The sequence below is a fragment of the Epargyreus clarus genome, unplaced genomic scaffold (genome assembly GCF_041222505.1).
Source record: "Epargyreus clarus isolate Ecla_fem2 unplaced genomic scaffold, WU_Ecla_fem_2.2 ptg000001l, whole genome shotgun sequence".
NCBI lineage: Eukaryota > Metazoa > Arthropoda > Insecta > Lepidoptera > Hesperiidae > Epargyreus > Epargyreus clarus.
The window spans coordinates 10,965,148-10,990,560 of NW_027332209.1; the positions used below are offsets into that span (position 1 = coordinate 10,965,148).

Genomic DNA, 25,413 nt, shown 5'->3' on the forward strand with positions numbered 1-25,413 from the left:
ACCCATTGACGTGTAAAAATTGGTTACACGCGGAATGTTAACTTGTTAAAGTTAGGTACTAATACTATTACTTCTGTCAAAGATACTATCACTTAAAAAGATTGGATTAAATTAGACTAATAAGAACTGTAAGGCAGAGATTTTTAAGTTAAATAGGTTGGTAAGGGATACTATAATTTGTTATATTATGCTGAGTTATACTACTCTAGGTATAGATAAATCTTTTTGACGGAGAATGTCTTAAAATATCTTACGTTAACAATACAACTGCTAAAAACTAGGAAATTTTACGTTTTCGTAGTGGTAAATTAAAATTAGTTAACTTTACATAGTACTAAGACCAAGAATCAAAATAAATTAAATCAGACATAAGATTGTAATACAAATATATTTATACGGGTACAGTATAACCATTTATTGTCGTTCACATAAAAATCAAATCATTTCTAAGTTTACATCACTTAGACGTTTAGATATCGAGTGCCCTAACTGAAGTTTACATTGTAAAAAAATCGATCATTCCAACAAATGGCAAAAACCCGATGTCAACATCCACAACCACATTTCTAAACTCGATACTTTCTCAGATATAACGTTACGTGTCTCAAATTGAGCAATTTCTATATCCTGTCCCACATCTGTCAGGAGGTAGAAAAAAGTATCCGTTGAAACGTTTAATTATAGAAATACCAGTAACGGAATTCGTCAATCAGTAAGTAAACTACTAGAATTTATGTATTTTAATGAAAAGTTAAAGGTATCCATTTTGAAGGTAGAATCCTCTGTGGTTCGACTCTTGCAGTACCACCACCATACCTATTTCTGCCTAATAAAAGTAGTGTTAAGCGCTGCTGTGTTCTGGTGTTGACAACATTTCTAACAGATAATAAATGACTAGCTGACCCGGCAAACTTTGTACTGCCTCAAAATCTATTTATCAAATATATTTCATATAAAATATAGCCTATGTTACTCGTAGATAATGTGCTTTCGAATGGTGAAAGAATTTTTAGGTCCAGTAGTTTATGAGCCTATTCATTACAACCAAACAAACGAACAAAGTTTTCCTCTTTTTAATATTAGTGTAGATAATTTCTTAACCCTAGGATTATTTTCACGTATCTATTTTCTACCAAGAGATATGAGAATCCAAAAAATAACGATCGTTTTCGTACTGTTTTTCTTTAAAACCAACTATTTTTCTACTAAAACGACCTGCCAAGTAAAATATTTGATAAATTGCACGGAAATAACTAAATATGTAATTAAAATACGTTCTTAACATTTAACATGTGATTTTTTGGTTTAATAGGAGCCTTTCTATAGTTCGACTTCGAAATGAACCCTACGGAATTTTCTACAACGCTTTTCACGCCGCCTAGCGTCGAGTAGCGTCCCGAAAACCTTCACATACGGGAGCAAGTTCCACATACTGCACTATCCCTTTCATATCGCCCACGCGTCCCTACATATGAACGAGATGGACATACATCGGCCATTATCTCCGGCGCTTTCCACTCGAGAAAACGGACAACCCTATCCGTCTCTATTTTCACCCTGTACAAGCTCGATTTAGAGAGAGATAAAAGCTTTTTCAAGGTTATGTTTCGAGCTGGACACAAGATGACCCACGGCTATTTTCGTCGTAGTTTTATTTTTGTACAGCCTCCCCGAGAAGTGTTTGTCAGGCTTGACAACATTCTCATAAGTACTTTAGTACAACCTTTTGCTAAAATCTTTTCGAGAAATAATTAAATTTCAAACTCAAAATATTATTTTTTATTAAGATACCTAGACTTAAGCAAAATTGATAAAAGATTTTGTAAAGTACCTACTGGTTTTATATTCAATTTGTTGTAACATTCACCTTTCTATCCAAAAAAAGTAAAAAACCACTAAACAGAAACATTGACCACCTGAAAACGGTTTAAAATTTCAATAATCGAACGCGGCAATTCGAAAAGTTCTCGAAGTCAGTTGAGAAACAATTATGAAAAAGTTCTTTTTCGTCGCCGTTCGCGCGCCAGTTAAGTCTCGACTGACACTCATAAAACTTATTAAAGTCAAGGACCGACCGAGATAAGTTCCTCGGAGCTTCTTAAGTAAAATAACGTTGGGGAAAAAATACTCCGTAGCTGTGAGTGAGAGTGAAAGATCTTAGTGGCTTTCTCGTCTCGTCGCTACGTGTTGCGTTTAGCGATACCGACCCATTTATCGTGATCGCCTTTTTTATTATTTAACCGGTGGATACTTTAAATTTTTCTTACGTTTAAGGGAAATGTATGGAAAATATTTTCACTGTACCTAGTATTCGTACTATATGATAAACTGATGGTTATTACGGAGTAATATACATTTAATCGGTTGTCTACAAGGTGTTCTGAACTCTACATTGCCCACCATCTACGGAGACCGTAGCCATCGTAGCACTCGCTACGAATCTTCCTGGTAAAAAAACACAACTGATTTGCCGATTGATTAAAAATACATTCGACTCGATTACTTTCAAAACATGCCTAGTAATTAAAATGGAAGATATTTTGATATAATTAGCACTTACATTGTACAGAGACCTTCAAACATTTTTTTCTAAATTTTAACATTAGCTCGCACAAAGTTCTTCTACGAAAATACGAAAAGAGTTTACGAACAGAAAATTCTGAAATAAAGTTATCCTTCGGCTTTAATTAACGCTTTATAAAAACGTAGACTGACCGCGCGACGCTGGTCCATTCAATTAAAAATTCCATCTCCTAATCGAGTCATGAAATATGCAGGCAAATATTATCCCTTTTCTTTTGTACGCGCTGCATCTTCGCCCCACCCGCGCACGCACACCGACGCACGGCACTTATGATTTATGCCTATCCCTTTCTCTCCCACGCATCGGTGGTAGGGGGCGCGCGGTGCGATCTCTGTCGAGCAGCCGAGGCGGTGGCGACCGCGAGTAACCCCTGGCTACTTCATACGGACTCGCACGCGCCGTCGTCGGCCGGCCGAGCGAGACGGCGCGAGTCGTGGACACGAGGAGGCCGCGGAGCCCTCGCGCGAAGGGACACAGGACAGACGTTCTCGGACACCGGGCGAGAGCGGGCGACCGGCCGCGCACCTGCCTCGCACCGCTCCGCACGCGACGTACTCGATCGCGACGCTACGACAATCACAAACAAAATAGACTGTTACCCCGCATTCAATTATCCTGTTCTGTTTTGGTTCCATAATTTTTAGACACGAAAATAAACTTTCTCCGGACGCTCGTTATTTTTCCGGAAAACTTAGGAGTGAATTTTTAATTGCACCGGACTGAAAAGTGAATACGAACAATGCAGGAAAAAGTGTGAACTCTACGAACGTCTAGCTCGCAAAATTACAAGATCGCCACTAGGTGCGGACAGATTAGATTACTGAGACGTATTCGAGTGTTGATAAGACTTTATGACCAGTCAATTTTGGCTAGTAAACATTCGCCCGATGTGTAAACTGACTCACTGCACTATGAAAAGGAAAAAGTAGAGCCGTGAAATTTAAGTTTGCAACGATGAGAAAATCGGGAAGATGACTAAAACTTTTGTTTTGGTTTGTTGCCGTCGGACTTTTGTTGAGGATAATTCCGTGACATCTCGACCCTCGTTATCAAAAACGTTTTAAACAGGACGATAAGCCGCCGGACCGACGGCGGCACATGTGAAGTGCTCTAAAAAACTGTCGTCTGATATCAAGATATTTAGATAAAATTTTCTGAGGATAAAAGAAGTTGTTGAAGATATAAAAATAGGTGACCAAATCAAGATGAGAATCAAGATGCCAGCTGTACGCATCGCGCAAGGTAAGCTATGATTATTTTATCCTTAATCCCTATATTTATTTTTATTTTTATATACAAATTTTCAGTTATAAGTTTCAGGTCCATATTTCTGTTTATTTTTTTACAATTTCACATGCCTAGATCCATGTAGTGTAATTTTATTCTACAATAAATCATTATAATTTAAAATATTTACGATAGTTTATAAAATAAGAGTTCGAAATATAATTTAAAAATTAGTATCGTAAAATTGGAAATGACGAAAAACTTACAATGATTTCCCGGGATTTTTTTGATACTATACTATGTCACCATCACCATCACCATCACCATATGTGATTGTTGTATCACAATTGACGTAATAGCTGAATATTCTTAAAAAGTTATTTATTTATTATTTTAATTTCTTATAATCGCATTTGCATTCAAAGATTCTCACACATTTTAGTAAGTATCACGTCATCGAGGACAATAAAAAAAAACAATTAATTTTTAAATGATAATAAATTTACTAGCTACCTCTAAGCAAAATTATCGGTAGTTTTAATTTTACTTATTTATAAGATTACCATAAAATGACAAATAAAAAAATCATATATGTAAAAACGAGAGAAAATAATCCTTAGAATTATTTAAGTTATTAAAATTCTGTATATTTGATATTGAAAAATGATAATGACTGATTCAACATTCTGATAACTAAATTCTAGAAACTTACCATATTTCTAAAAAAGGTAATTATATTTTATTATTATCCGTTATTACTATTATATACAAGCAGTAAGCCTAATGTAAGTTTTTAAACTACTCGTACTAGGTAATTTTTAAACCCGTGTTCTAACATAACAAAGACATAATTAGAGCCAAATTAATATAATAATTGATTGCTCTACATTTCATACTCTATAATTTTCCATGGATATTAATTTCATATCTGTCAACAGCCAATTAAAGTGTGGTTGAAACTAGAAAGATAACGTATGATTAAGTTTGTTTTATTTGTGGTCATCTTGACCGCTTACTCGATAAGGCAATCAACTCCATTATCTATTTAGGTTGAATTGACAAAGTTCCGTGAAGTATCTATATATAAGTTAATGGTCAGTTTCAGGAGTGAAGTAGTAGGTACTTATTACAAAAGTTTTTTTTTAAATATTAATATATGACTTACCTAAGATAAGTGATACATGCAGTCTAGGCCTGGGCATTACCTTTCTCAAATATTCGTACCTGATACAAAAAATGCTACCAGCCTCTTACCAAGACAACACCGCATTTTTTTTTTAATTTCCAAGGTTTTGTTATCTCGTCTTCATATGCTAAAAATAAAAAAAACAAGCGTTAATCTTAAAAATAATCACATATTCTACTCTACATGAATTTACCAATAAAACACTAAATTACCTTTTTGACAATTGTAAAAAATCTGACAAATTTACTTAAATAAATATCGAACGTCGGATAAATCGTAAGATTTTATTACACTGTACTATTTCATCTTAAACAATTAAATTAATCTTTTAACACTAGATATGACCACTGTTAACACTAGTGACTAGATTTTTTAACTATTTACAAACCAGTTTTAGGCAAAGATTGTTTTCATGCCATCTTTCTAACCAATTAACATTTAAGGTTACAATTACAGTAAAAATCGTATTATAATTCAAGTGCCGCGTAGATATTATCTTGGAGGCTCCGCCAAGACTACTCAAATTCACAATGAGTTAATTATTAGTTAAGCTTGACGCCGGGCGCTTGGTGTCAATATTGCAGTACTGCGGTCACATCACTGACCAAGAGCCTACTTAGCTTATGTTGATACTGGCTAACTTATAAGTCGATCATTACACTCCTCAGGAATCTCTCGTTTACTATTTCAATCTTATAACACCATGAGAATTCTTTTCACATGTTAAAACACCAAATGTAAGATGCGGTCATTTTACAAAACGGTTATTGAAAATCATGGCACATTAATTTGATATTATCTTCCTTTTACCATACTTACTGAATCTGGACACCGTCGCACATGGAATCTATATGACATCTATAATCTAGTTCAAACATTATTGAAGGCTTACCTAGGATTGGACACAAATGAACACAAATCTGGGATTAAATTATAAGATATTGTGTAGGGGTCTCTACCTTACCTCTGCAAAGTTCGCCTGTATTTAACGCTGCTATTATGGATTATTGGTGGTACTAGTATCGTATTTAGAAGCACTTAGAGATGCACACTTAATGCGAGTATCTTGTACTCCGTTTTTCAAACTCTTTTTGTAATATACACCTTTGTAGTGGGCAGACATTGGCAAGTCAAAAACAATGTTATATTTTCGTTATAAAATTATGTAAGAGATTTATAGTCTGTGAAATAATTAGCAATTGGTACATTTGCCTGATTTAGATTCAGCGAACATTAACGATAACCAAGGGGTTTATTGAAGTTAGATCAATATTCACTGACCAATTTTCTACGATTACTTTGACATCATCTCACATTTTTTTATAATATAGAAATAACAAACAAGCATGCAGTCTACCTGATGGTAAGTGGCTACTGCCATCTATAGACATCTATAATTCCCAGATAAGATTAGATTCCTACCTGAGGTTGGTCACAGATGCGTTACCCTGAGGACTAAGTTGGAACACCTCCGCTAATATTCCAAACGCAAATATGAAATTCGCTCTACACCAACTCGAGCGAGACTCTATTCAGAGCCACAATGAGCTACTTAATAGCTCAGGGCTGAGCGCCCAGCGTTCATGGCAAATATTTGCACAGTACTGTGGTCATCTCGCTGACCGAAAGGGATGGGGTGAAAAGACTCGTGTAACCCTTCAAATATTTAAGACTTTCCCGTAGCTTTCTAAGGAAAGGACACGGTAAATATTCTGCGTTGTAACCGAAGGTGTAACGGGGTAAAATGTAGGTTGTATGTGAGCATCAGTCTTGAGAGAGTAAAATATTTAGATTAAAAACATAGTTAAGTGGTTTGGGAACGTAAATTATCTATTTTAAAATTATTATTTTAGATTATTTGAAAATTATTGCCAATGTACAATTTTATCATACAATTACGTCAACCCATTTTTACATGTAATAAATATGTATCTAAGTCGTCACGCTTAGCAAATAAAATGTTATTACTGGTTAGCTGTTTATTAAAAAATATATCTATTCAGTCTATTTATTTGTAACACTATGTTTTTTTTACTTTTTTTTATAATATAGGAGTAGCAGACGAGCATAAAGTCCACCTGATGTTAAGTGGCTACTGTCGCCCAACTGTCTACTGTCAGACATCTGTAATCAACCACAGATAGGATTACATATTCCCACCTGAGGTCGGCCACAGATGCGTCGCTACCCTGAGAACAAAGCTGGAACGCCTCGGAAAAGTCTGTCTCCCTTACCACACCCTTCAAACCGGAACACAGCAGCGCTTAACACTGCTGTTATTAGGTAGTAATATGTGTGGCGGTGGTGCCGCCGGAGTCGAACCACAAAGGGTTCTACCACCTTCGAAAATACAATATGGATATTGATATTAATAGTATGCCTATATTGCCTACAATATTGCAATATGGTTATTAGTATTAATAGTGTAAATCAGGTTGACGTTAGTAAGAAATTTAAATGCTATATTGATTTTAGTAATATTTTAGCAATACAATAATTAGGATTGAAATAAAATTATGTGGACATATGAACTAATGAAATACATACAAAAAAGCAATAATTTTACAAAAAAAATATTTTGATAAATCTCTATGAAACAAATAAAATGAAACAAATAACCATTAATAAGAAAACAAACATTTTTGACCATAGATTCAAAACTGGGTACATTTTCTTGTTAGGAGTGAGTAATCTTTACTAATCTATGTTTTTGACTATCAAGTATTGAATGATAGTCTTTATACCAGTTCGTTATTCATAATGCTTTTACCAACCTTACAATGTGCTTCTAATATTGAGGTATAACATTAATACAAAGTAAACCGTTTAACAATTTACCCAGTTAATTAACTATCGAAAGCGATAAACTATACATTGTTTCTACTTCTCTACATTATTTTATGTCCAGTGAGAATCATGTCCAATATTAAATTTGAATTTTACCTACTTGTTAAATACTTAAAAGGATTTTTATAACTTGTAGGCAATTGGTTACATTCAAATTTAAAAATGGTTTTACTTAAATCCATTATTTCTGTCTTATAATTAACGCCAGCGGAAAGAAATATCCAAAATATTTATTTCATCAATTAGAAACTATCTTCATGAACCTAATTATAGCCGCTCTATTGTTTTCCGAGCGCAGTTCCCAGTGTTCTCACTGCCCAAGTGCCATTTTTATTTAATTACACATTTTATTCAAAACCGTAAGCTTAACGTTCTCATGTTTTACTTTAGAATTCTCTAATGGTCAGAAGTGACAAATTTAATATTTATTATCCTCTTAAATGGGACGGGTAAAAAACAAAAAAATATCAGCAATTGTGTTTGAATAACTATAAGTGAATTATACATAAATTCAGAAGTTATTTAAAAATGTAAGTAGAATTTAAATGAGTCAACGAATAATTTGAATTTGGAACTCGTTTAGACTACAAGAGTAAGTAGGCACTCATTATGTCAAACGCATGCGTGTGCGCCGGCTCCAGCGCTCGGATTCTTCTCAAACCTAGCGTTATCGCACACATAGGCAATTAGTCCAAGTTGACCGGAGGCGACAGCCCACTGCGATTGGTCGGTGGCAGCGTGACGTCACCGACGACGACGGCCTTCGCGCCCGATTGGTCGACACGCGTCATTTCGTCGATGACACGTTTGTTCTTATTTTGAACGCAAGAGTTCCGAGGTACTCGCTTTTTGTTGTACACAACAATGGAACCCCCATTGTACGGGAAACATATTTGTGTGTCGCGTAATTATTATTTCGCTTCCAGAATTAGACTTTGCGATTCAACTATTATTAATTAGGAATGGCTCCGATTTTGAACACTTCGCAAACGTTGCCGTAATTGACACGGGTCACAGATTAAAGTTTAAAAACTGTCTAAAAACTTTTAGCGCGATCTAAATTACGGGACAGGAGCTATCTCCGTGAGATCCCGTTGGCTTTTAAAAACCCTTCTCAAAAGTGTGAATTAGGAAATCGTCAAATTACTTTATCAGATGCGCGGGCCAGACGGCGAGGGAAACCGTTGGCGGAACTTTGGGAAAGTTTTAAAAATCCACGTTAACTTTCCCGGTTTCCACTCCGGCCCTAAATAAAATATTAACAGACGCGCAGATTTGTTTTTGTTTTAAACGTGTATTACTAATTGATATGGGGTTCGTGTACTTAGTTACCTACATGTTTTATTAATGGTGCAACTCTTCATGATTTCAGAAGCAACACCTAAATACATTGGACTTAGTCCTCAAAACCAGTCTTATAATTCGATGTATTTTTTCATCTTAAAATATAATCTGTCTCCTTCAATTGATTATCTGTACCCTTAGTATGAGCTTTTACGGTTTTACAAAATTACTGTTTTTGTTTTTGTTTAAATATTTCCCATACAGTTCTGATACATCAGTTCTGATACAATCTGCTAGGGGCGCTGATTGGAAATGTATGGGCAAATACACAAACGAATACCAAAACAGTCATTATAAAACCGTTAAATCTCATACTAACCCTTAGTATGAGTTGGAAGCAGACCAACTGGTCACGCTCCTTCATTTTAACCAACCTAAGAAAAAACAAAATCCCACTGATAGTTAGTCAAAGTAACGAACTCAACTTTGTATCCTCGTTCGTATCCGTCATTGTTTAAAGAAACTAAGAGTATTATTTTATCATTAGCAATTGCTTCTTTTTTCGAGAATTGAGCGGATGCGGCATAAAAGAGCCGCACGTCAATTTAAAACATTGCCTATATCTTGTCTTTTGCCGCTTAGCGATTCAATATGTCTTCATTAAGCGAATATCGAAGCATCGCATTTACAAGCGGAACTCTCAATCTTGATCCTTGTCCAGGAATTATTGCTGCAACGTTCCTCTTGATACTTGAACTAAGTTCAACTTGAAATTCCTAGATAAGTACGGATTCTACTTAATGCATCTGGATTTGTAACTTTGGTTTCACTTTAATGGATGCAAATTTGTATTACCTACTTAAGGAAAAATTGTTAAATTGTAAAATAGCCGATTGTGACATAGATCATAAGTAGATCAATAGTAAGAATTAACTTAAAGTTGTTTGAAAATCAAATAATTATTATACAGGTCACAAAAATACAAATATTAATTCAAATTTACACATACATATTTAAATATACATTTTCAGGAGTAAAATTATACACATATCTAAGTATTAGAAAGTAGGTATAGTATATGAATGTTCTCTATATTTTGTTAAAATACGTAAAATCTATCAATCACTATTTCATCAGTATAGAAAATGACTTAAATTATTAATTGTAAGGGAACATCTCAACAGTGGGATGGCAAAGAATTGATCTCAAATATGATATAATTTGTATAATCGTGGGAAACGATATCAAGATTTTAATCCAACGAACGTTCAGTCAACGAAATTCAATAAATTTAATTCGTCAACTGAACATATAAATTCAGCAATCGACGACCATTAGAGCAAGACAGAAAACAAAACAAAACATTTTATTTGCAAAGTTGATATTTAAATTATGGGAATAAAGTTAATTTAGTATTAGAATAACTACGGCCCGCGGCCACCCGTTTTGTATTTTCAACTGGACTGGCTAGTTTTTAGGGTTCCGTACCCAAAGAGTGAAAACGGAACCCAATTACTTAGACTTCGCTGTCTGTCTATCTGTCCGTCTGTCACAGGGCTCTATCTCTGGAACCGTAACAGATAGAGACTTGACAGATAGAGATTTTTACAGAGGATGCATAACGGTGGCCGCTATAACAACAAATACTAAAAATAAAACAAAGTTGAATATTAAAGGAAGTCTTCATACAACAAACCGGTATTTTTCGGCATTTTTCCATCTAACTGTTAAACCGTACTAGGAAGACAGTTGAATTTTTTACAGAGTATAACGGTTGTACGGAACCCTCCATGTGCGAGTTCGACTCGTACTTGGCGAATTATTTTTTATTTCGTTTCGTGTCCGGACCGATCGGCATTCTGTATTTGTGATTCTTAAGATAAAGATGTATGGATTTACATATGTTATGTCAGCGGAGGTCCAGGGAACATTTAAATTGGATTTATTAGTCCGCTATTAAGAAACAACTACGTTGGAGGTTTTCAAAGCAATACAGTCATGTTAGACGGGCGGGCTTTTTCTTAACTAGAATGAGTTAAGAAAAAGACGCCCGTATATATTTATTTAAAAAATACAGCGTTAATACGAGTAGTTAGTGGATAGGACCTACCTAAGCGTTTTGATAATCCAAGAGAACCTTAATGAGCATATTCAATTAATGTATATTCTTCCTGAATTTATAGTAGATAATGCGAAAAAAAATTACTTATTTAGAAAACATTTTTTTCCCTGAGGTGTCATTTTCATATTTAATGGATACCTATCAATTCTCACTCAGTCTAAATGGTTAATTAGGGTTTTCGCAATCTTAGACATTGCCCAATGCCTTGTAGTAGGAAAATAACGATTACATAATACTTACTTAATCACCGCAATTAGGTACTAGAAAATAATAGACAGGTGTAAGATTCGGTAGCATTTTCAAAATCTTCAGCTTTCAAAGCTTACACTATTCAAGCTTATAGCTAAGTAGCTTTGTTGTTATATTCTTTGAAAGGCCACAAACAATCCTTCCAGAAACGGATTATAACAATACAAATCACATTACAAACAAAGCAAATATTGATATTTTTCGTAAAGGTGTTAGCAACTCAATCCTTAACTACTCGTAGATATAACCGTAAGATTATAGTAACACTTCAAATAAACTTATCATAAACAGGCAATCTACATTGTGCTGTAACTTAAGTTGTTTGCAGGAATTTATTAAGATTAATCTATTATCTATTTGAACTATTCTTGTAAATGTGATTTAAGATGAGCGATGACTAAAATTTTATAATGATTCTACAACATTCTAGTAAAATAAGTGACTTTAATATTTTTTTAAGATTTGTCTTGACTACAAATAAAGGCATTTTGATAAATTTTGATTAAATCAAATTATTTTTTAACTGGTCTAAAATGCTAATGAACTACTACTACAGCATAATACTTAAAGGACTGTTTGCTTGTATGCTATTTTTTAACAAATATTTCAAGTTTCTTTACGAGTTCGCAAAAACTTTACGGTAGTTTCATAATACATAATATATTAATCTTCAAATTTAACAATTAAATCCAAATAATGACGCTGACTATACAGGTCTGTACTATTTTGCTATCGTTTTATTAGAGCAGATGAAACCCACGAAATGAATTAAGTACAAAACCTTTAATAAGACAAGACAAGCCTTTATAAAGCCCTATTCAGAAAGAAATTCAATTCGGCCCGTATTGTGAACGAAATCTCCTTTGACCAATGTCCGCCCATTAGACTCTATTACGAGGCTAGTAAAATAAATACTCAACCCAAATACAATGGGATAAAAAATGTTCATAACAAGAATTAATTTATTGTAAGCGGACGATCAATAGGAGAAGAGTGGGTGGACAGTTTCTCAAGAGTCCATCTTTGTCAAGCTTTGATACCGATTTGTTATTGTCGGCATTTCAACGGAGTCGATTTAAAGTTTGGTAGGTGTTAGAAACGTTACGTTTCAAGGCTTAAGGCTTCGCTGACAAAGACCTGATTTATAGATCACTGCTCACCTTAATGAGAATCTAACTCAGGCTACTGTTTTGACGATTTGAATTTCAAATCTTGATGTAGATTAAATAACATTAATTGCAAACGTATAACGAAATCGATTTTCCAAACAATAGAGATATAATCGCACAGGTTGACAATGGAACCGAATTCGATAGAGCCACCTGAAGCTGGGATATTTTCCCATGGTCAAACTCCGATAAACACCTTAACAAAAAAGAACGCCTTTGACAAACATTTGGTCAAAGGGATTTTTTTGGCCAAAACAGCTTCAGTGTGCACCCACATGACTCGAATGTCGAATAATATTGTAACAATACGGAATAGGGTTGGCACCCAGTCGCCTTTAGGCAAAATAACTATTGTACATCATTATACGTGGCCCTTTCATCAATTTTAATAGAAAAGGGTTTATAAGTGTCACTTTCTACCTTTTCTATCATTTTTTCGTTGTATGCATTCAATGGAATAGATTAGAGTGAGATTCGTCCTTTTGGAGTTTATCCAGCGTTATAAAATGTATTATATCGGTTTTCTGATCAATGATTTTTTATAATGGTAAAAACTGAACAAGACATTTGTATACAAGAAACCCATAGAATAAAGATAGTATGTAGTTAGTTGAAAGTGCATTATAAATAATTTGCTTAAATAATAGAATGAAGTAATCTGATCCGTCTACAATTTCTATCTTGTACTTATAAATGACGCGTGGTAAAACTATTCACATGGCCATTCAGAAAGTCCTAGTTTCGAACCCGTGTTAAGCTAGATTAATCTATATCTGTTCCGGATCTTATTTATATAATTCTAGTGCTGGAACAAGACTATTCATAAGCTGGTATCTACTTTGATATTTCAAAAACTTGTAAAAAAAATCATAAATCCGCAAAAACATCACTCACAACCGCCTCAAAACTTTGATTGACGTAAAGATTGCAGTGTTACTACCTGTTCCTTTATATCCTTGCTCTTGAATCATGCCTTTGACCATTGTCCAACCTTTTGATCCAACCTTCGGATTCAATCGCAAAGCATTCCTTCATGTCAGGTTGGGGCACATGTATTGTATTGAATTACAACCAGTTCTGAGTTTTGAGGTTTGCTATGGTCGATATTATTCGCGGTTTGACCACGTGGTGTGTAGTCGGTCTATTTGATCGGCCATTGGATTGAAAAGAGTTTCGCTTCGATTCCCGATGGGTACAGATGGGTACACGTTTATATCAGAAAATTATTTCGTGCTTAGTTGTGACGTCTCAAGTTAAAAAAAATTGATACAATTTTTTATGTAACTTGAAGTAATTTTGATTATTTTTAACAAATTACGAAAAAAAGAAATATATACAAAAATATAGTTATAATAAGCGTACCTTAGGTAATTATTACATATCTTCATTATATTAAAGTAGTATAGACCGCGTAAAACTGCTAGTCCGCTCTGAATATAGAAATGAATCGCGTCGCCATAACAAATTGTATGACTACACCTGCTCGCAACAACTTCAGAGCGGACTAGCAGTTTGGCGTGGACTATACCTACTATATTAAATATTGTTAATATGAAAATAATATAATCAATATTGACAATAATATTGTATGTATATGAACATACTGACCTTTAATTATGTATACAATAAACATGACGTTACAAAATGATCAGTAGTACTACCTCCAGTGTTGCTTTGACCACATTGTTACATTCATAACAATAACATTACAATTACATTAACATACGCACAATCAATTTTTCGACAATCGAAACACGATCCCATTGCCTAAACAACGAATAGACAAGAGCAATTTTTCCAACCGTTTAGCCTATACCCATCAATGTTGCAATGTCTAAAGGCTCATTGTTTCTAAAGATTAAGTGGGTGTTAAAAATTATAAGACAAAGTCAAAGGAGTGAAAGATAGACCGATGTTCATTTATGATTTATATTGTGTTGTGGAGTATGTTGGTGTATTGTTCGTTTGTCGGAGCAAGTGTGGGCGTTCTGTTAGATTTATAATAGCTCGCCCTTTCCTTTAACTAAATTATGATATTTAAGCGGGATTCAATACTTGATATCTGCTTATTCGTGGTCTAATCGCGTCCTGCGTGAAAATTTTAATGAAATGTTTATATGTGTAAGTTTATTTTTAGATTCTATTATTGAGTCCGCGTGGGTAGATGGCAAATGGAAGAAATTTAACATCTCTCTCAAATACACCTTTACTACCTAAGCTGTACTATTTATGTTTTTTACGTGCCACTGATCTTACAGTATTATTATATAACTTATATTACGCATCACAGGCAATGTTAGGGGAAGTATTATGTTTATTCTATATGTGTGTCAATATTTTCGTTCCACAGTAAAATAGGTAGAAACATTGTTTTTTCTTCTTTTCTCAATTTCTCAATATAGTTCTAATTTGAATTTGTCTTTTATAATAGTCAAGCAATAATAATGTCATTATCATTATCTATTATCAAACCTATGTCGTGGATGTTATGGTCACGCCCTAAAGTACACACACGCCCAGACATAAACCAGTAGCCCAAAATCTTTATTGTGGAGATTCTGGCCAGAGATCAAACTTGAAATCCTCTTTATGTCCAACCGTTCATCCAGCTGTGCTACGATCGTTAAAATCAGATGGAAGCACTAAACAATTTGGCCATTAGTTGAAACCTAGACTTATAAAGATGCCGCATTTCGCATGATGTGTTTATTCGTGAATAACCCGTAGGTGTCAGTTGCATTTCCGGACGCTCCAGCGGCATAAGGTCGTATCTGCATACAAACGCTGGGAGCTTTCCCATACCGGGCACTTCGTGACCGCTCGCCTTGTTAACGCGATGACCCGAGCCGAGATTATGCACTTACATCCGTTTGAATGATGACTGCTTAATTGAGGCCATGTGAAACGTGTGCTTACCGTAAACAAAGCGCAGCTTTTTGCAATGTCCGTCTTATATTATATATGACGGATGGTACGACATAGTTTCGCATTAATACCGGATCTTAAAACTATATACATATAACCATCATCAGCGCATCATCATCAACCAATTTCTGTCTCACTGTTGGACACGGTTTCCTCGCAGAATTAGAAGGGTTAAATTATAAAAATACAGCATGTAACGTTTTATTAAGTACTTTTTTTAATAATATTACATGCTTACAGTTACGTTGTTTATATAAGTAAAGTAATATCTAACTGCAAAGACACTCAGACGGGGTCAGAACATCATAACCCTCTAAATGTAAGTACGACCAAATCCGAATACTGTCCAGCTATAAAGATAGCGAAATTAGCATTGAATATTTACTGTAGGCGCTTAATGTCACTGCATAGAAGCAATGGCATGTATAAAAAATACCTCTACATTTGTCTGTACGTAAAATACAAATAAAAACAAGCATAATTAAATATAAATTCTCTTAGAGCTTTCATACAATTTTATTGCGATAACGTAAAAATGACTGACTGTAGTAAAATGATTTACACTAACTCATAAAGCACGTAAACTTATGTAAGTAACATTATCAAAAACCAATATTTTTTACTAATCTCTAAAAACAAGCAACGCCACGCTCACCAACTAGTGTTCCATATAGGACACACTTGAGTAAACCACAGAGCGAGGCTAACTGTAAACGCAGAGGCGAACAGTACAATAAATTTGACGGCGCGGCCGCAACCGAGATCGGCTTTCTTCCGATCGCCAGATAACCGAGGAGTGACCCGTGCGAGCCAAACATGGCCCATTGTCTAAGACGGTTCACGTCAGGTGAGACACGGAACGATTAGAGCGGTACGATTACAAATATCACGATACTAAATTTGTTTCATCGACTTTTCAATTGAATTCCGATTTTCAAATAAGGAAGCATTTTGTATAAAATGACACGGTTTTCATGATTTGTCGGCGAGCGACGGGTTAAGGGCGCGGACCTTTGCAGCGATTGGAGGCCATAATAGTGAATTTATTTCATCGGTTTCAATTGAGCTTGTTGTTTTGAATAAGGGTCTACTTTGAATAAAGAGGTAATGTTGACTTGATTTGCTTTCCTTTTATAGACGTCGAATGCGAAAACATAAAAGTAACATTTTAAAGATTAACTTAATTACTTACAGTATTTTTTCTTATATACAAAACGCATGCTTAATATTTTTATTAGATTGCGTTCATCATTTGTTTCTAGTCACGTTTCTGTTTTGTTTGCTTGCATTTGTAGGTACAGTTTGTTGCAATGTTCTTGATAAAGTATTTTCATTCTTTCTTTCTATTTTGTTAAAGGCAATAAAATGATAATATAATAGTTTTTCTTATTTTTTCTCTAGACACGTCTACGCATGCGTAACTCTGCGTGAACTGCGAACTATTAAAACTGTGTGACTTATTTCACACAACATTTAATTGGCCCATCAACGCCGTAAGCCCATATTTACTGTACGGTAGATGACAGTTTCGATTGCCATCGCACTCAAAGACATAGGTCATGGATCTTAGTCACACGTAATAAGTGATTGAATATAGAAATAGACTAAATATGCATAAAAATAAAAATAGTGTATATTAGTAGACTTTCATTTTAAAATTAATTTTGCCATTACGATATTCATTATGATTTTTTTATGGAAAATATAAATCTACTAAAAATTAAAAAATTAACTCTTTTTTAAAATTAAAAAAAATACATTAAAATGTTCAAACAGGTATTCCCTGATGCGATTTAAAAATCCAATTCCGTTTTCGGTCCTTTTAAAGTAACCATGGACTACATTGACCACTTAATATTAAATGAGCTAGAGTTTATACAATCACTTTATTTCTTACGTTTAAAAAACCCGCTTAGAACTTCCGTATAAAAACTCTCCCCGCTATCATGAAGCAAACAGAACTATCTAAGATTTTTCAAATTTAGAACACAGAACCACCATTAGCGCGACACAAAAAAAAATCTAAAAGGTTAATATTTGCCATCGTCCGGTCTCTCACGCTGTCACCGCGAATTTTTTCTTATAAAGGTGGCATCCAACCCTTTTGATCCAACGCCATCAATACACTTAACAATAGTGTCCACAAAGGATTCCTTGACCAGAATTTACCACATGTGTGAGAAATTTTTTTGCAAGTGTCACTTACTGCGTTTTGCCTCTTAACCTAAATTCACTTCCTGTGTTTCTATCAAAGTGTTTATTTCATTTCTTTATTTTTAACCGACTTCTCTTTAGTGAATATAATCAAATGTTCAATGTAATAAAATTTATATCACAGTAGAGATGTTATGTCGATTATTAAATTTTGATTATTAATTAATAATAATAATATTAATATTGATATTATTAAATTAAATAATGATTTTTTTTAAATCTAATAATAGTAGGTAGTAATCGTCTTTAATGTCATTGATTTGCAAAATCTGTATAAATACACAGTTAGTCAGACAAAACATATTCTCGGTATAAGTAGGTTTTACCGTGACCAATGACCCACACGGCTCGCCTGACCGTTTCCACACTTACCAACTGATTCTCAGGTCCTTCCGGTACAGATGTTAATCATTAATCAAGTCCAGGTTAATGAACGTGAAAATAAACGTTTAGTAATGAATTATGATAAAGATTTCTAATTTCGTTAGTTAAATCTCAGCCTTACTGTTAATGTGTGCAGATTGTTTATGACTTGTAATAACGGTATTTTAATTAATAAATAATGATAAAAAATTTAACAGCAGTCACTATGGGCAATATATAGAAAAACCCTATACTTTCTATACCGTTTTATCACTACTTTTAAATATGTAACGTGAATATCGAAGAATGAAAAGATATAATAATTACTTACAATATTTTCCGCATTCGCCTCAAAGAATGCGACCTCAATTTTAACAATACATCGAACACAACAGCAGTATTGCACGAATTTTTAATAATATAATAACTTGAAATAACTCCTATACACGCCGCGAGGAACCGCAAACGCGTCAATCAACTCCCGCGCATCACGCGTCGTCATTGTCCGGCCTTAGGCTCCTTAAACACGGGGCTGTTTTGGAAACTGTTTTCTTTTTTACTGTAAAAACTTAGATTTAGATAGATAGATTAGATTTAGATTTCTTACTGTAAAAATTTAGATTCTTAACGTTTTGTATTGCCATTAAAATTACTTACCAATGTAAAAATATTGAACATTATTGTTTATCATGACTAATTTATTGTGTTTTAAGAAATGGTTATGTTTCAATGCATAATAATATTTTTAAATTCAAAATTGTTATTAGTAGAAAGGTATTAAAAATCGTTGTTTGTCATTATGGGTAATTTGATAGGTAATTTTATGAAATGATATTAATTGACCCATAATCATTTAATAATCTATCTGTAGGTAACGTATTTTAATTGTTAAATCTTAAAATTATGATTTACGAATTAGAGGGGACGTAATTAATTTTGGATGCCATTAGAAGTGTATCTTGTGTTTGAATGCAATGCAACCCTTTTTAACAAAGCAAAATAGAACTAAAAAATAATCATATCCAGTAATGTTAAAATGCATTAGTACATATACTAATGTTAAAATATGAAAAAAATCTGTTTCCAATTTAATTAACCAGCGTCTGACCCGCCCCAAAAACGCGCCGCGTGAAGCCGCCCTTAATATGAGCGATCTGATCTTAATACAAGCGGTCCGGTCTATAATTACCGGACTACAGCCACCTGTTGCGTTTTCACACGCTCAGGTAGAATCCGAATCGGACAACGGTACGTAACTGTATCCTTTTTTGTTCTACCATCGATTGTTTGACGCGCAATTTTAGGAAATGATCGTTTTCATTATTTATCAATAAAAATAATATAATTATAATAAAGTGTTGCTTTTGCCATTCATACATAGTACGCGAAAATATATTTTTTAACCTTTTATTAGTGACTTTCTGGTATTTAATAACTTTCTTAAATTTAATACGTTATCCCATAGGCTGCGTAAAATAGTATCATTTAGCCTCTTTACATGGATGTCGTAGTAAGGATTTAAATCAATGGTCATGAATAGGTATGCATAGTGAAGGCAAAATTACTCTTCGAAAGCGTAACTCCAGGAGGTGACTTATAAAGCTTAATAAAATAGATTAAATTTGATAAGATCAAATACCATAATTATGAACTACGGTTTAAATGTTAACTTCAAAGTGAAACATCATTTATTAACCATATTTTGTTTTTTATTATTATTTTATTATTTCACTATATTTTATACAGCTTTGCTGCTATCGGACGAAAGATAACTAACGTTTTTAACCTGAATACAAAATACAGCTAAAACGAAAATACATTTCCTCCGTGCTCCATAATTTGTCCAATCTATAAAACAGCACACGCAATTTGCGCGACCTAACGCAAATCGAATTACGATATTGTTTATCGCAACCCTCATTATTTGCGTCAGGCGTCACCTACCAGATGTACACTAGACGTCAATCTCCGATGTTTGTTTACGTAGAAACAGCAAACATTCGAACGTAGGGTCACTACGAACATTTTGGTCGCCAAATTTGATTGTCATAATTCTGTTAGCGGTAAATAGACGCAAATCCGGACGAAGATTAAATATTGACGCAATAATATCGGAAAAATACGTTATGTAGATTTCTAAACTGTCCCTAAATTGTAATATCGAAACGAAGTTTATGCTTAGAGATTGAAATTAAACCATAGTTTTATATTTTCCAAAAAAAAAACAAAAATAAAAAAGAAAATCGAACGCAATGCTGCTACAGATTTCATCTAAAAATCTTGGTAAGTAATATTCCCGAATTGACTGCGTTCTTACCAGCGCTATACCAATTTCTTGTAACAGAAATGTAGCGCTAGTGTGTACTGATTTGAAGGGTGTGGTTAGGCAGACTCACTTATTTGAAATAATCTAACTTAGTCCTAAGAGATCTATTACATTTGTGGCTGACTTCAGATTCAAGGCTCTGAAAAGCTATATTTTTAGTTTTTTTAGAAACATTCTAATGTTCACTGGATCTTAACATTTGTATAATCTTGTACTGCAATGAACGATATAATGCAGAAATTATATCATAATAATGCAGAAGGCTTCATAAGATTGTGTTTGATTCCGTTTAACAATTTCATTTTTAAACTTTTAAACTAATATAAATTAAATTATAATATAAATTATATTGTAATTTAAATTTTTAAACTGAATAAAATTTGTTTAAAAATTGTAATTTTTTAAAAACTACATTGTCGCATTTACAAAATGGCTATAATTGGCTTATTACGTTACAGTAATTCATGTCACTTACACCGACAGACTAAGCCCAGAGATTTGGTCCGCACAAAAACCACGTCGAACCAATAATTCATGCTAAATATAACGCGACACAATTATAAGCCATCCATCCGTTTAGGTCTGTACAAAATCATATTCATTCACTAATACCATTTTCGCAGTGACATGCACTTTTTGCTATTCAAATGGGGGACAGTTGGAGTTTTTTTTGTATGGAGATTTCGTCTTGGTCCCCACACTTGGTTCCGTCGACGATTACGCATATTTTCGCTCAACGTTATTAGGGGTGCCGTGTGTGAAAAAAATGTGCTATTATAAATAAAAGTATAACAAAAGGATGGGAGAGCGATCGGGGTCACTAGGAAACGGCGGTTTTGATACGGGATTTTTTTACCTGGAGTTCGGGGGGCTCTTTTTTCATTAAATTTTGGGTCTCAAACTTTATTCAGCTAGCCAGTCAGTCTGTGTTCATCTGCGAAGATGATCACATGCTTTACGACTTCAAGTTGTCTGGTACGAAGTGCCCAGTGGTCTCTCGGACTTGCAAACTGTTGTATCAAGTTGATGTTTTAGTTCTAAGTATTCATGGACAGTGTTCAGAAACTATTCTAAGTTCCTGTGATCCTTCAGTGAACGTATCGAAAGAAAATGGATTTGTCTTCAAGGAGTAAGTCAAGATTTTTCGACTCTGGCATCGACTTAAGACGAAAAGGTATTTTCTGTGAATTTTGTTAATATTACCATACAAAATCGGTCATAGCTTTTACTTGGGAATTCTTGTTTGTGTTTGATCGAAGTAGGAGTTAATATAGACAGGGAGGGTCACAAAAGGAGGCAATAACCAGTGGTGAAGACAAATTGGAAAGTAATAAGGCAGTGAAAATGATATCTGGCCCCGAAACATATCTCTGTATGAATCGCAGAAAATCGGATGCCATTTACATTAACATATAAATGAGTACGTAAGTGGCCTGTGCGTCGTATATTAGGTACAATTCTATAGATCGAACGATACGTATTGGCTATAAAGAGATGTCGTTAATTCTTGCGTACTCAAATTGTTTATTATCCAAAAATATATTCTAACAGGCTAGCTTTTATATGACCTTTTCCATAGGTTTTATGTAGTCCAACTGACAATTATAGACAAATATTTTTTCCCACAAAAAGTAGTAATATTCTATAGATTTAAATAAACATGGTAATAGCGTTTATAAGTCTATTTCGTGACGAAAAATAAAAATATTTTTATTATTTTCAAGTGGTGCGACATTCTAAAAAACCGTTCACATTTTTTTATAAAACGCGCGTTTAATTTCCCACTTGTATATAACACGAAAAGCTTACAAATTCGCTTATAATTAGCCCGCGAAATAAATGAATGCTGTGCCTATATAATATTGCAACTTAACCTGGTTCTGCTTTCTTCATTCAGACTAAAAGCCTGTAGAGCTTAACATCAACAGAATAAGGTTTTCGAATAGAAAGCGTAATGCAAAGTGCTTATGCCAAGAAACCTCAGTATATCAACGTAAAGCGATATTTAAAAGTATATTTTAGATAAAAGTGCATTCCTCGGCTGCATTGACCGCAAATTTGTAGCTGCGGAGGCAGTATGTCAAAATAATGACCGCCAAGTAATAGGCTAGGCCCAAGCTCTGCCAGTGTAATTTACCAGCTTTTGTTTGGTGAAAGCTAATGGAATTTTTATCTATGATTTACGCAAATCGCCTCCGACTAAGGCGTTTGCTATTTTTGCATCGATTATAAGTTTGAATTCGTTGTATTGCGAATTCTAATCTATGTAGTTCTAATAAGAATATGTTGAATTTTTTATGTTAATTTTTTTTCACAATATTTAAAAAAATATAATCGGTTTTTAATTTAAAATTATAATCACGCTTTGGACTAGATTTTTTATATATAGAATTTATTTACAAATAGAATTTGTATATTTAATATATTTCAATGAACGTCAAACTGAGCGTCCTCTACGAAGCAGATCACTTTGACAACCACTGCGCTTAAATCGCTAAAACTAAAACCCTTGAATTTTAATATTTTTGACAGGAGAAATAACCTTTTATTTTTCGCTCCACACTTTATTACTGACAAACTTGCAAGGGTTAGTGGTCGCTGGCACTTTTCCGACCGGACGTCGCTATGACCCCACTTTTATTGCCTCGGAAAATATATATCTCTGTTTTGCCCGGAAAATACGGCTACATGCTGTAGAGAATGTATCGCATCATATGTTTTAAAAATTGGTTGAGGACATTTTGCTGGATTTTTGTTGCCATTCCTTTATGTACTTAAACTTCTATAAATGGGTTTTATTAAAGAGCGTCAAGTCCTTCATGAAAAAGAAATACGTATTTGTATGCTATTTTTACCCTTTATATATCTGATTTGTGAGATTACCTACTGACTAATTTATTGCTGCACGTTCACAACTAATCGGTATAATAAAAAAAATCAATAGATTAGAATTTATAAAATAAAAAAAAAAATATGTTTCTAAAGTTTACATCGTAAAATTGATTTCATTGCCAACCGACACGCCAAGCTGGTCAAGGGTGAATTTTAGAGGCCCTTCAGAACTTTACAAAGAATTCTTAGGACTGTATTCCTCACGTTTTCCGTCACGGTTACAGCAACTGATACCTATACTTAACTTTCATACAAATATAACTTCGAAAATTCATTAATTCGTACTTGGAAATTGAACCTAAACCTCAAATTTAAAAGGTTTAAACTCATTTATTAATTAAATAAAAATATTTTTAGAACATTTCGTATTGAAATGTTCTAAAAATAATTACAAATGCTACGCGAAAGCTTACTTTAAGTCAACACCTCAAAACTATTTACGGAATACTTTCTAAAATATTATTATTTTATTATATTCTATAAAACTATTCCACACATGAACCAGTGGAATAGAAGCTCTCGTTGAAGAAGCTCTCGAAGAAGATACGGTTCGTGGCAATAATTACTGTCGGGCAGTTAACGACAGAAGAGAATTAAGATTTTTGCCATAAATGCCCGTCGAGGAGATAAACCCGCGCCACGGATTAGGGGTTAAGTGTCCGCCTTAACGGGTAGGTTCTTAGGGTTGGGATTATCGATATCGATTTATTAAAGCAATCGTCATATACCTGTGTTCAAAATGTACAGGATGCTTAGAAAAATCTCAACTTGAAATGAATAGCAAACTCGGTGTGCTCTGTGAGTTAAATTTTACAGTCGTAGGTTTTTTTTTCAATTTATTTATTAATACAATTCATAGACGTCAAGTGTTAAATAATTGAATATAATGGGTAACTATGCGTCAAGAATCTATAACTGTAGTTTTTAATGAGATTTTGCCTTTGTATAATAACGACATTACGTTAGTTTGATACCGATACCTGTTAAATACTAATAGGGAAAAAATAAATTTTAACAAAATAAATCGAAATAATACCTACACACATACAAATAATGTACGGTATTGGCTCTTATAAAGCTGAAGCATGAAGCTTATGACGATAATTTTTGAATAAATCTGGTGAAGTTACTGCAGCTTCTTAGAAATTGTGACCATTTATCGAATCCACATCGCATCCCTAAAGTGTTGTGGTACAGAAAGACAGTCCGGTGTGGCGTTTTTATTGACACTTGTACCGTGACAAATATCCTTCGAATGGCGCACATTCCTTCCCTTACGCACCACGTATAGAATATGTATTTTCGTCTCTATCTATAGGTATGTTGGTTTGGAAAAAATATTTCTAGGATTCACAAGAATCTAAGAATTTATTTGAATCTTAGAAAGAACTATCTTCTCCATAAACATTAATAATGCATCGTGGTTCATCATATATGTTATAAGAGGTATTTAACAACCAGAAAATATATAAAGATGCCACGGACTAAGTTGTAATGCTTCGTGTAAGAATGTAACGCTTTTATCAGTAAAATTATTTAGTAAAAGTTAGGAAGCAAACATGAAACAATATTAATTACATATTATAATTTTACTTTAACGCCAAAAAGCATTGTTACTATATCTATCTGCCTGTAAGTTCTCTACCAATAAACTTTAAAAAGCATGCAAAGTCTACAAAATCGCACATCGTCAGCGAATATCTGGCTTAAATACATTTCATTCTGAAACACCGTGCCCAGCAGTGGGGCATCATGTAATCATGCACCAATTGGTCCATATTACTAATTCATAAATAGCCTTGGTGCAATAATACAAAGTAGGTACAATTAGATCTCGTATAATGTATGGCACGAATACTATGACAACTGTATAATGAATTATGTTAATTCAAATGAGAACATGGGTTCTAAGAACATGTTTGCTATGTAACATTAAGTCACTAAGTATTTTTAGTCTCATAAATTAGAATAAAATTATTAGTATGCAAGTTATTGTGCAATTGTGCCGGTTTTCTGAGTAGAGAC

The 25,413-nt window shown here is 33.8% G+C and overlaps 1 protein-coding gene across 1 annotated transcript in view; it reads left to right on the plus strand.

Moving 5' to 3' along the window:
* The first annotated feature begins 3,069 nt into the window (after positions 1–3,069).
* Positions 3,070–25,413, plus strand: part of Cph (BCL11 transcription factor chronophage) — a 51,150-nt gene continuing 28,806 nt past the window's right edge. The window contains exon 1 of the mRNA XM_073081139.1: positions 3,070–3,826. Within this exon, the coding sequence (XP_072937240.1) occupies positions 3,790–3,826 (37 nt within the window). The 5' untranslated portion in view covers positions 3,070–3,789. The remainder of the gene's footprint in view (positions 3,827–25,413) is intronic.